Raw genomic sequence first — 13578 nt, 5'->3', positions numbered from 1 at the left:
CAATTGAATTAAAGTGGTTGGAAACAAAGAAACAAATAACAAGGTAAAGGACTGTTGGGAAAAGACTACTAAGTAACTAGATTCCCCCTAGGGGGAACTCTGAGACATTACAATGGCTGCGGATGGAAATTTACTAGCTGAGATAGAAAGAACATTTTACCTTGTGGGAATCCTACAAGAGCAGAGTCTGGCAATGAATAAACAACTTATGACCTTGACTTCTGGAATAAGCAGCTCTGCTGAATGTACTGAGGAATTGAATGAGAAAAAATCTGCAGCTGAACTGGAAGAGATATCGCAAGAAGTGAAGGAGACAAAACAAGCAAAGGAGAGAGCACAGATGGAAAGTACCAACCAGAAGCCTACACAAGTGGATTATAAACAAGAAGACTATTGGATTACATGGATTACAAATCTGCAAAAGAAGCGAAAGATGAAGGAGGAGGCCCCTAGAATAGAATCATAGAATCATAGAATCATAGAGTTGGAAGAGACCCCAAGGGCCATCGAGTCCAACCCCCTGCCAAGCAGGAAACACCATCAGAGCACTCCTGACATATGGTTGTCAAGCCTCTGCTTAAAGACCTCCAAAAAAGGAGACTCCACCACACTCCTTGGCAGCAAATTCCACTGTCGAACAGCTCTTACTGTCAGGAAGTTCTTCCTAATGTTTAGGTGGAATCTTCTTTCTTGTAGTTTGGATCCATTGCTCCGTGTCCGCTTCTCTGGAGCAGCAGAAAACAACCTTTCTCCCTCCTCTATGTGACATCCTTTTATATATTTGAACATGGCTATCATATCACCCCTTAACCTCCTCTTCTCCAGGCTAAACATGCCCAGCTCCCTTAGCCGTTCCTCATAAGGCATCGTTTCCAGGCCTTTGACCATTTTGGTTGCCCTCCTCTGGACACGTTCCAGTTTGAATTTACTTGGAATTCAAGAACTTAAAGGAATGAAGGAACATGATTGGGGCCTCCATTCTGACTCCGAATATGAAGGATTGGTGGAACTTTTGCAGCAGTTGTCTTTAAGTTCTCTTGTGGGAAGAAAATTTGGCTTGATTGGGATAGAACTCCTTCGAGATCCGAAGACCAACATGAAGGACTACCAACAAAACCGGCGGAGAGGGACTGAAAGAGACTTGAAGGCCTCGGATGTGAGGAATCCAGGCTAAGAACTGTTATTTTGGACATATATTTGGAAGGGACGGAAACCGGGGATGGGAGGGGGGGGAAAAACAGAATTTTAAAAATACCTATGTCTTTTGGGTTCAGCCAATATGTTTATGTTTCATAAAAATTGGGAAATCGATGGAAGGGAATTGAGTCCAACTTAGGAAAAGAATTTAATTCTTTATAAAAGATGTAATATCAATATGGTAAGAAGGGAAAATAATAACTTGCTGACACAATCACGGGAATTGGGATGTATGAAGGGGGGGTGGGGGGAGGTCAAGGACCAAAGTTAAGAAAGTAAGATCTTTGAAATTATACATGTTTTTGTCTTTGTCTTTTATGTGTGTGTTATGTCTTTATAAAATGTGAAAAACCAATAAAAATTTTATTTAAAAACAAAACAAAACAAAACTAAATAGGATCTGTGTGGGTTTTAACTTCCTATCCCACCCCTGCCCCCAATTAATATGTGACGACGCAAGGGCTCTCCCCCCCCCCGGCAGCCTTGGGCCCGTTCTCTCTCCTAAATATAGTGCACCCACCTCACAGAACACAATTCCCACAAATGCCCTCCAACTACCTCAGATTATCTTGTGGGGGACTTGCGTGAGGTAAAACTCACTAATTGGGAGTCTCAGGCAGGATTTCTTCAAATAAACATTAATGATTTTATTTAACAAGGAAGTTTATGACACGAGTGGATAAAATGTAGGATACCTCAGTTTACAATGTTATTTCCCTTCAAGGTTTTCTCAGTTGTTTCACACTTAAGACTTTGGCTCTTAACAAGGTGGCACTTTCTGCCAGTTACCCTACTCCCAAGGTACTCCAAGCCAAAGACCCAAGGGATCTCTGGTTGGGGAGTCTTCTCTTTCTAGAAGGATCTCTCCCCTCCTGACTGGGATGAGAGCTCAGCAGCCGGTCTCTTTCCAGCTCCTCCTTCTCCTGGCTCAGCCTCCCAGTTCATTCCTGGCCTGATTTACTCTCCCAGGACACCACACACTGTCCTTCCCACTAAGCTCAGAGACTCCTTTCTCTAGCTGGTGATCTTTTCCTCAGAGTGGATCTTTCCACCCAGAACCAGCTCCTCTCACTCCCCATCTTCCCCACCTCCCTCCAAAGCTCCTAGCCATGGGGTCAAATGGGCCCAGGTCTCCCTCCTCCAGCTCCAGCGCTCTTAGTCTGTCCGCTAGACCAGTGTTTCCCAACCACTGTTCCGCGGCACACTAGTGTGCCGCGGGATGTTGCCTGGTGTGCCGCGGGAAAAATTAAAAAATTTGAAAGATATTTTTTTTAAAAAAGTCAAATTTTCGATTGGGGCGCCGTCACTAGATGACCCCTGGGGTTCCCTCCCTCCCTCCCGCTCTGCGCCTCCCTCCTCCTCCTCCTCCTCCTCCGGGGAGGCCCTTCCTGGCTCTCGGCCAAGGCTTGGCGGCTACCACTCACTCACTCGCTCGCCCACCCGTCCCTCCATCCCTGCACCCGGCCTCTCCCCCTCCGTCCCTGGCGCGGGGGCTGCCGGGATCCGTAGTCCCCTCGCCCTTGGGCTCCGCGCCCGCGCGGGGTGCGCGAACTACGTTTCCCAGCGTGGCCTGGCGGGCTGGGCATTTTGTTTGAAGCGCTCTTCTCCCGGCCATGGAATGAGTGCGGCGGCCAGGCGGGCAGGGGCTCTTCCGCGCAGACCCCGCGCAGCCTGCCTGCGCCCCCGCGGAGATCGGGCGGCAGGATGGAGCCCGGGGATCCCCGCGGAGGCAGAGCGACAGAGGCGGAGGCTGCCCCCCAGGTAGGGCTGCGTTGGGGGGGGGGTTATTTTTGCAATGCTGCATCCGCGCCGGAGGGGACGCATCGGACCGCGGGGAGACCCCTTGGCGGGCGTGCAAGGCAATGCATGCGTGCAGGCGTTGCATGGAGTGCAGTGCAATGCAATGGCAACGCGGCGCCCTGCATGCATGCATGCAACTTCCACCGGCGCGCCGGACTTGGCAGGTGAGGGGGGTCCCCAGTGGGCGGCAGAGAGAGCCGGGAGGGCGAAGGGGAGCCGGGGGGAGCAGCACTGCTCCCCGAGCCGAGCCCGGGGGGAAACTTCGGCGTCGTTGCGCCGGGTGTTGGAAGCGGAGGCTGGCGGGGGCCCCTCACCTGCAAAACCTGGTCGCCTCTCATATATTTCGTGCATTGCATTCATCGCCCGCTTTCTCCTCCAAGGAGCTCCCGGGGGTGCGCGTGGTTCTCCCCGTGTTATCCTCGCAACAACAGCCCTGCGAGGTGGGTCAGGCGAGTGGCCCAAGGGAGCACCCAGGGATTGTCCTGGCCAGGTGGGGTGATTTGAACCCTGCTCTCTGCCCGGTCTTTGTCCTCATTTAGCCCCCACATGTGCATGACTGTGCATGACTGAGGTTTCCCCCCCTCGTCTTGGCTATAGTGTGAGTCTGTGCTGTTAATTAATGGGGTTCTGCCTTCGGAGAAGATGAGCCAGCCCTCAAGGAGGTGATTATGTAATTTGCTAGCAATTCATGTCCCTCCCGGCGTGACGCTGCATGCTGACGTCACGGGGCTGTAATGGTGGTGTGCCTCGAGATTTTTTTCATGAAACAAGTGTGCCTTTGCCCAAAAAAGGTTGGGAAACACTGCGCTAGACCACAGTTAGGGCGGGTGTAGGATATTCTCCTAGGTGCCCCAACCCACCACTTCCCCTGAGCTTATTGCAGCCTGATGCCAACAGTGACCCCTCCCCAAAGGAGCAGGAGAAGAGTTGCAGACCTCCTGTTACTTGCAGCCTCCCTGGCTTTCCAGAGAGGAAGGGGGGGGCAGAACCTCTTAGCCCTGGCTTGGGGATCCCCTTGCAGGAGCTGAGCAGAATCCCCACGGATCCGTCCCCTGCAGCCCTGGGACACCCCGCCCCCCTTCTCCCCAATGCACCCTAGGGCAGAAAAGAGAGGAAGCTCATCAGATGCCAGAAGGGAAACTGAGGCAGCTCCTGCAGAGGAAATGAAAGCCCCCTCCCCGTCTTGCAGGGAGGATCCTGGGAAGGAGGGAGGGGCATTTGCTTGAGAGGGCCTCGCCCCCCCTTATTCCCTGTCCTCTCTAGGAATGTAGCTCAGTTCTCCTTTTAACTCTTGCAAGGTGGAGCAAACCAAGCTCACATTCTCTCTCTCACTCTTCCAGAAATGGCAGCAGAGCTCAGTGGGTAGAGCATGAGTCTCTTTGATCTCAGGCCCCTGGGTTCAAGCCCCAGGCTGGGCAGAAGATTCCTGGCTGGCTGGGGGTGGGCTAGATGACTTTGGGGGGTCCCTCATCATGACTCCCTGGCCCTCGTGGCTGTGCTTCTGAGCCCTTGCAAAGCGGAGCTTGCCCTGCTCCCTTCTCTCTCTCTCAGGAGCCAGGGCCCCAGAGGGGTCTTCTTTGGGAGACCCTCCCCTGCAGCCCTGGGACCCCCCATCTCCCCAAGGCGACTCACCGGATCCCAGAAGGCGCCCCCAGGTAGCACTTGTGGAGCAGAGAGAAAAAAGCCCGGATGGGGGCGGAGCTTGTGCTCTGGGGAGCCTCCTCCCTTTATTCCTCTCTAGGAAGCCAGCTGGGTGCCAGGGGGCGTGGCGCAGGCGCAGAGCTGCTCCATCGGGGGACTTTGGGGGCCTGGCGAGCTTCTCCCTCCGCGGGGAACAGATTTCTGTACATCTCAAGAGCAACAAGAATGTATTCCTTCCTCCCCTTTGCTTGAGAAGTAAAACTCTGCAAGGGTTTGGCTCCAGGGTCCCTTGAGAGATAGTTGGTTCCGACTCTCTGAGCAAAGAGGAAGGAAAAGGGGGTCCTGCAAGGAGAGGATGAGGGGAAGACCCCCTTTTCTAGGGGGGGGGGAGAGGGATTGGGCTCCCAGGTCAAGAGAGCACCTTGTATCCTGGCACTGAAAAGACACCCCCCCACACACACACACTTTGTGGCATCTCCTTTCGGCAAAGGGTCAAAACAAAGTTCCAACTTGAAAACCACCTCCAGGACCAGGCACCCTCAATAGGCTTTGGACTACAACTCCCAACTGGGCCTGCCAGCAGAAGGCAGGCGGGATGGAAACAGCCGTCCAAAAGGTCCGGCCAGCTCCAGAGGCGACCCAAGGCTGCTCTACAACGGGGCGTGGCTCCAGGCATCTGAGTTGCCCAGTTCTAGGGAGCTGGCGGGACCAAGAACCGGGGTTCCTGAATTGCAGGGGTTGGACTAGATGAGCCTGGAGTGTCCTCTTCCAGGATTCCTCTTCTGGCTGTCAATGCCATGGCTGGAATCTCTCCCAAAACTGCCCCCCCCTTTCACAAGGAGCTCCCCCCCCCCGTGTCTTAAACTACCCTTTGACTGGCAACCATCTCCAATCTCCTTGCTGGACAATCCCAACCAAAGATGCATTAGATTCTCTGAAATCTACTCAGGAGTCCTGTAGTGATTTCATGCTCTTTTTTGCAGCTTGTAAAACAGTGATTTAATTGCTCCCCAAACCTCAGGCTGTTCCCGTTGCACCCAGGTGGTTAGCATTCCTAGACATTGATGTATGCCGGTCACCTATGTATGCGTTGTGGTCTTGGGTGCCTCAGTAGGGGTTCTTGGTTCTGGCTCTTGTTCCAGGGCTGCCAGTTGTGACGGGGTCGTTGGGTTGGACACCGCTGGTCCACTCGGTTGTGGTTCTGGTTCCTGTGGCTGCTCGGCCTTGGTCACTTCTGGACTTCCTAGTTCTGCCTCCCTTACCCGCTCCTCCTGCTCTATGGCCCTCACCCTTCTGCTATCCCCTTAGGATTCCTCTCTCCAGCCCTCCTTGCAGTCCCCCCCCCCCCAGGAATCATCCGGAAGTTCAATAGTCCCAAGAAGGCTTGGAGTTCTGCCTTACCCTTAGGTGCAGGGGCGTCGCAAATAGCCCTCACCTTGTCCCCGATCAGGTGGACTCTTAGACCCCACCAGGGTGGCGAAGACATGGCTGACCATTGGCACCAGTTATGCATGAGCCATAAGGGCCTTGTTTATGATACATTTGTAGTCTGTGCAGATGTGGGCTGAGCCATTGGGCTTGACGGGTGTGATGACTGGGGTTTCTCAGGGGGCATTAGGCACCGGCTCGAGCACTCCTTGCTCCACAAGCCAGTCTAATTCCACTCCCAGCCACTCCGCTCAACCCTTTGCTAAAATCCTGCTCTCCTCCCTCCTCTCCGTCTCAGAGGCTGGGCTTTCTGTCTCATCTCAAGAACCGCCAAAGCGCCCGCAATTGCCTCTTATCTTCCACCCAAACCGCCCACATCAATCCTAAGCGTCTCCTGTTCTGATTTCCATTTTTTGTCTTCCAGCTTTTCAGACTTCTCCTCCCTTCCTTTCATGGAGACATCTAGTGCTTCTGTTTTCTTTGTCAGTGTCTCTACTTTAGTGGTCAAATTTGTCACCATTTAATGATTTTTATCAATTCGGGCTAATAGCTTCTCCAAATTTAACACAGGCCTAGTGTTAACTGTTTTTGAACTGCCATATTCAAAATCTCCCTCTCCCTTGTTCTCAAAGCAGCCTATTTTCCAGCAGCACCTTATCAGTTTGTCAAGGTCACAGAATAACTCTTTCCCAAGAGATCCTGTTTCCTACATTTTTCCAGCCCTCCCTCTTCCTTCCAGCCTGATACCCAACACACATAAGATGTTTAACATAAAATCCAATTTCTCAAATTAAGATTCGAATTTAACAAATGAACCAAATAATTACTTTAAGAGAGGAGTCATAAAAAAGAAAAAAAGAATGTGTTCAAGAATACATAGCAATTTAGGTGTCCAGACAAGAGTGGTTGTCTTCAATCCAATTCTCTTTAAGTGGCTCAGAGTAGAAGAAATATTTTCCTTCAAAGAGAAACAAACTTGTCCAAACCTGTCTTGATTTTAGCTTTTTCAGGGAGCTCTAAGTCCTTTCAAGAGCTCCAATTGTGTTAAGAACTTAAAAATGAGACCAGACTTTCATATATCCCTCCAATAACACTCTTGGCACTGAAATAGTTTCTACCCTGTGTGAATTCTCTGATGGGAAATGAGATTGTTGCTTTGACTGAAGCTCTTTCCTCATTCCACACAGTTAGGGTTTCTCCCCTGTATGGATTTTGTGATGGGATGTGAGACTTTCTTTCCTGGTGAAGCTCTTTCCACATACCAGACACTGAAAGGGTTTCTCCCCTGTATGAATTCTTAGATGGGAAGTGAAACTGCGGTTTTGACTGAAGCTCTTTCCACATTCCAAGCACTGATACGGTTTCTCCCCTGTATGTATTTTTTTATGGAAAGCAAAACTCTGTTTCCAGCTGAAGCTCTTTCCACACTCCAAGCACTGATAGGGTTTCTCCCCTGTATGAATTCTACGATGGGAAGTGAGATCTGAGCAATTTCTGAATCTCTTTCCACATTCCACGCACTGATAGCGTTTTTCCCCTGTATGAATTCTACGATGGGAAGTGAGATCGTGGCTGTGACTGAAGCAGTGATATGGTTTCTCCCCTGTATGAATTTTACGATGGCAAGTGAGATTGTGGCTTTGACTGAAGCTCTTTCCACACTCCCAGCAGTGATATGGTTTCTCCCCTGTATGAATTCTACGGTGGGCAGTGAGATTGGAGCCCTGACTGAAGCTTTTTCCACATTCCACGCACTGAAAGGGTTTCTCCCCTGTATGAATTCTTTGATGGGAAGTGAGATGGGCCCTCTGATTGAAGTTTTTTCCACATTCTAAGCACTGATAGGGTTTCTCTCCTGTATGAATTCTACGATGGGAAGTAAGATCGTGGCTATGACTGAAGCTCTTTCCACACTCCAAGCAATGATAGGGTTTCTCCCCTGTATGAATCCTTTGATGGGAAGTGAGATGGGCACTCCGTTTGAATCTCTTTCCACATTCCAAGCACTGATAGGGTTTCTTCTCAAGTGGATTTCTTTGATGGGAAATGGAATGGGAGCTCTTACTGAAGCTCTCTCCACAGTCTGAATCCTGATATGGCTCCTCCACTGTGTGGATTTCATTGTGGTCTCCCTTGTTCTTCATTTCCAATTCATCAGCACCTGAAACTAAGAGGCAAACGGATTAGAGTCTCGGGAAGAAGTGCAGCCCCAAATTATGGAACAATGCTAATTAATGCTTGGGACAGAGGAAGAACTGAAGGGAGTTAGATGTTATAATGTTCCTTTTGTTCTGTAAAATTGTCTAGTTTCGTATACAAATCAAGTTGAATATTAGATGTTTTCTCTCTCTAGTTTTTAAAAGTACAGGTTACTTTTAAACATCATTTTTTTAAAATTTAAATATGGGTCTGTACTATCTTCATAAATAAAATGTGCTTTTATTATTATTTAAAAGGTGGCCAAAGCGGGAACGTTCCCTGTCCAAAATGAAGATAAACAGTGGTACCTCGGGTTACATACGCTTCAGGTTACAGACTCTGCTAACTCAGAAAGAATGCTTCAGTTTAAGAACTTTGCTTCAGGATAAGAACAGAAATCATGCCCCAGCGGTGCAGCTTCAGGTTCAAAACAGTTTCAGGTTAAGAACAGATCTCAGGAATGAATTAAGTACTTAACCCGAGGAACCACTGTATTCAATATGCTAAGTTGTACAATATGCAGTAATAAATCTAAACAAATTTTAAGAGCGGACATCCAGAAAGAATGAAGTTCTTAACCCGAAGTACCACTGTACTTAAATGTTACATTATTGTGAGAAGTTACAGGGGACATGAATATGAACAAAGAAACAAATATTAATACAGTCTGGGATGCCAGTAAGGCAGTGCTAAAAGGATTCCTAATTAATCAGAATAGCTACAGGAAAAAGTTAAGAGAAGAAAAAAAGAAGAACTACTTAATCAATTAAGAGAATGCGAAAGAAAACTAATAATAAACCCAAGTGAGGAACAGATCAAACAAACCTACAGAATACTTCAAACGCAATACTCAATTTTAATAGGTCAAGAAGTAGAATGGAGAATTAAGGTATGGAAACAAAAATATTTTGAATCAGCAAACAAAACTGGGAAACTATTAGTGTGGCAACTATGAAAAAGTAAAAATCAAAAGGTGACCAATAAAATAAGAATAGAAGATCAAATTGTGGAAGACCCCAAGAGAATAAAGGAAAATTTTATTAAATTTTATGAAAAACTATATAAAAGGAAAAAAGAAGACATAATTGGAATAAAGAAGTACTTAGAAGAAAATAGAATGAAAGGATTAACAGAAGAGGAGAAAATACAATTAAATAAACCTATAAAAACGGAAGAAATCCAGGAGGCGATAAAAAAAATGAAACTGGGAAAAGCTCCAGGGCCTGATGGCTTATCTGCTAAATACTATAAAGTCTTAGAGGAATACTTAGCCCCAGTACTATGCGAAGTAGCAAATAAGAGGAGGTAAAACACCAGACTCATGGAAGGAAGCCTATATTACATTGATATCTAAGCCAGATACAGATAAGTTGGACATGAAAAATTATAGACCAACATCATTATTAAATAATGATTATAAAATATTCGCAGAAGTAATGGCCAATCGTCTCAAGAAATGCTTAACAAACCTTATTCATACAGACCAAGTTGGATTTTTACCCAATAGACAACTAAAAGATAATATAAGACACATAATAAATATTATTGAATATCTAGACTGCAAAAATTATATCCCTGCGGCAATAATCTTTATTGATGCCGAAAAGGCTTTTGATAATGTATCCTGGCAATTCCTTTTGGGGTGTTTTGAAATAGTAGGGATAGAGGGCTCCTTTTTGGAGGGTATAAAAGCTATCTACTCAAGCCAAAGAGCAAAATTAATAATCAATAATGACTTAACTGACTCTTTTGAAATTTCAAAGGGCACGAGACAGGGATGCCCTCTGCCTCCTCTTCTATTTATAATGGTATTAGAAATTATCACGAATAAGATAAGAACAACACCAGAAGTACGTGGAATTAAAATCGGGGGGAAAGAATATAAATTGAAAGCATATGCTGATGATTTGATGCTATCATTAGAAGATCCACAAAAAAGTGTACACAGGGTAATAGAATTATTAGAAGAATTTGGAAAGTTATCGGGTTTTAAGTTAAACAAATCAAAAACTAAAATGATGACTAAAAACATCGAAGAAGTTGTGAAAAATCAGTTAGAGGTACAAATTGGAATTAAGGCGGTAAAAAAAGCAAAATACTTAGGAATTTGGCTAACTGTGAAGAATATAAATTTAATGGCGGATAATTATTTAGTTACTTGGAAAGAAATCAAAAAGGACCTAGATATCTGGAACAGGATGAAATTATCATGGTCAGGAAGAATGGCCGCAATTAAGATGAACATACTTCCAAAGCTGCTATTTTTGTTCCAAAATATTCCGGTGATAAGGGGAACCACAGTTTTTAAAGATTGGCAAAATTTTTTATCCAAATTCATTTGGCAGGGAAAAAGGCCTAGAATTAAATTCAAACTACTTACAGATAGAAGGGAAAGAGGAGGATTTGCGGTACCGAATTTGAAACTGTACTACAAGGCTTCATGCCTCTGTTGGATTAAAGAATAAAGGTAAAGGTACCCCTGCCTGAACGGGCCAGTCTTGACAGACTCTGGGGTTTGTGCGCCCATCTCACATCTATAGGCCGGGGGCCAGCGCTGTCCGGGGACACTTCCGGGTCACGTGGCCAGCGTGACAAAGCTGCATCTGGCGAGCCAGCGCAGCACACGGAACGCCGTTTACCTTCCCGCTGGTAAGCGGTACCTATTTATCTACTTGCACCCGGGGGTGCTTTCGAACTGCTAGGTTGGCAGGCGCTGGGACCTAACAACGGGAGCGCACCCCACCGCGGGGATTCGAACCGCCGACCTTTCGATCGGCAAGCCCTAGGCGCTGAGGCTTTTACCCACAGCGCCACCTGCGTCCCAAAGAATGGATTAAAGAATGGATTGTCATAAAAAATACTGACCTGTTAGATCTAGAAGGCTTCAATACCAGATTCGGATGGCACGCATATTTGTGGCACAACAAAGTAAAAGTACACAAAGGATTCTCCAATCATATTATCAGAGGACCATTGATAGAGGTATGGGACAGAAACAAAAATTTACTTGAAAGAAACACTCCCTGGTGGCTGTCACCAATAGATATTTTAACAACCAAAAAAGTAAATCTAGAAGGTGAAAGATGGACATATGAAGGCTTGTTGGTTAGAACAGAGAAAGGTTGGAAAATCAAAACTTATGAAGAATTAGGAGATAAATTAACGAGTTGGTTACAATTCCATCTAAAAAATCTAAAGATCACAGTAGGCTAAATATAACCCCTCCGATGTGCAGAAGTCTTAAAGATAAACTGCGGAAAAAATCCTTTATTATATAACCCAAAACCGAGGTGGAGGGAAGTCAATTAGTTATACGTTGTTTTTTGTTCTTAGCTTTTTTTTCTATTTAGCTGTGTTGTTTGGTTTATTTTTTGTTTGTGATGAATTTGTCTTGTGTGTATTGGTGTGTAATGAAAATTAATAAAGAGAATGCAATTTTTTTAAAAAAGTTATCATTATTGTTACTACAGGGTTCACTGCCTGAGATTCAAAAAGCCTGGCTCTTTTCTGGGATGGAGTTTGTTTGGTTCAGTCGTGGAATCTGTGCCATCTCCAATGCCAAGCGACTCTTTGGTCAACCAGAGAGAGACAGAAGCAAGAACAACAGCAGGAAACTGGACTGAAGCTACTTCAACACCTCAGATCACTCTGAATCCTACATTTAAGAAGGCCTGGGCAGTTCAGACAGCCTGATCATGGTTTTAAACGGCAGAACTGGAGGAAGAATATTCACAGGGAAAACAATCAATAGCCATCCATCCAAGGTTTGCTGTGGGAGTGTTAACATCCCAGGTGCTGTGGGTGGCGCTGTTGAGCCCCATTGAAATATCAGAGGTTCGTCACATAGAGAGATGTCTTGAATTACAAAACAGATAGGATGATCCAATAGGGAGCCTTACCGAGAGAGTCCAAGATCCCACGATTCTCCTCCATGACTTCCTTATGGAGAGCTCTCTGGTCAGGATCCAGCAACGCCCACTCCTCGTCTGTGAAATGGACAGCCACATCTTCAAAGCACACTGGACCCTAACAGAACAGGAAAAAGGCTGTCCTCTTAGAGAACATTCACTTGGCTCTGTTGTTTTCTACAGCGGCCAGACCCCTCTCTGCCTTCCTCATCCCTCTCTCCTGCTGCAGCTTCTGCCTCGGAGTCTGGGCTGCTCTCTGCCACAGACTCCCTCTGCTCCCTGAGCCCTCTTCCCTCTCCAGCTTCAGACCCCTCCTCCTCCTCCTCCTCCCAGTCGGCTCCCTCTTCTCTGGCTCCTCCCACCATTCCTCTACATCCAACTGTGTCCAGCCAGTCTGCATCCAAGCAGTCCTTCCCCACAAGGCTCCTTCCCCCTACCTGATCTGGGTCCACAGCTGCTGCCTCCCCTCCACCACCATGGAAAGATGAAGGAGCAGGTCTTGGTGGCATCATTCCGTCACCTGGGAGAGACCAAGGTAAGTGGAAAGCGTGAGCGCCTGCTTCTCTCAGAGGTGAAACAGTGCATCTCTACGTACAGATGGGGCTTCGTCCAAGTCTCCCCTGCTAGCTTCCGGTTCCGCTCTGCCTTAATGGAGGCAGCGGGAGATCGTTGGCAAGGGAAAAACAAGGATGACTGAGGGTAATTCTCCTTGCAAGTTTCCCCCAGGGACAGGGGAGAACGGGCCTCACTCCCAGTTCATCTTGGTACCAGGCTCCGGTGGATTGCGAGAGGCAGGGAGGCGCTGAGTGCAAAAGCCCTTCGCCTGCCAAAAAACCTCCTTCGCCACCATTAAGAAGCAGATGTTCTCCTGTCAATCAGAGCTCAATTTGGACTAATGTACAGACATTGCTGGAAGAGATAATAAACTGCGGAATTAAACCAGCTGCAGTAAAACTCTCCCCTGCTGAGTACATTTGTACCCATTTCATATATTGGTTGTGCAAAAATACATCTCTCCCCCCCCCCCCTGAGCTCTGGGCTCCAGGTGTCTTCCCCCAAAAGATGTAAAGAACTCATAGTTTCAAAACCAAGAGAATGTGACAAAACGGGGGAGAAAACACTCCTTCCTCCTTACCCAGAGGCCTCGCTCTGGCGTCCAACGGAGTCTTCTCTGCCTCAGAAGAAGCAAGACCCCTTTCTGCCAAAAGATCCTTCCTCTGAAAGAGCAACAAGGATTCAAAACAGAGAATAGGGAGAAGGGTTACAATAATGTCCCTCTTAATATACTTCTCCCTCATGTCCCTCTTAATATACTTCCCCCTCATAATAATGTCCCTCTTAATATCCTTCTCCCTCACAATAACGTCCCTTTTAATATACTTCTCCCTCACAATAATGTCCCTCT

The 13578-nt window shown here is 47.1% G+C and overlaps 1 protein-coding gene across 1 annotated transcript; it reads right to left on the bottom strand.

Annotated features, from left to right (window-relative positions):
• Nucleotides 1-5597: 5597 nt before the first annotated feature.
• Nucleotides 5598-13362, bottom strand: LOC309536878 (uncharacterized protein). Its single transcript, XM_082231259.1, has 4 exons — nucleotides 13309-13362; nucleotides 12611-12693; nucleotides 12165-12291; nucleotides 5598-8233 (listed from the first exon to the last, which is right to left on the bottom strand). Exons 2-4 carry the CDS (start codon nucleotides 12683-12685, stop codon nucleotides 7254-7256), a joined length of 1182 nt encoding a protein of 393 aa, XP_082087385.1. The 5' UTR covers nucleotides 12686-12693; nucleotides 13309-13362; the 3' UTR covers nucleotides 5598-7253.
• Between the last annotated feature and the right edge of the window lie 216 nt (nucleotides 13363-13578).

This window comes from Podarcis vaucheri (genome assembly GCF_965113315.1).
Source record: "Podarcis vaucheri genome assembly, chromosome: 7".
NCBI lineage: Eukaryota > Metazoa > Chordata > Lepidosauria > Squamata > Lacertidae > Podarcis > Podarcis vaucheri.
This window is presented reverse-complemented; position numbering and strand designations above follow the sequence as displayed.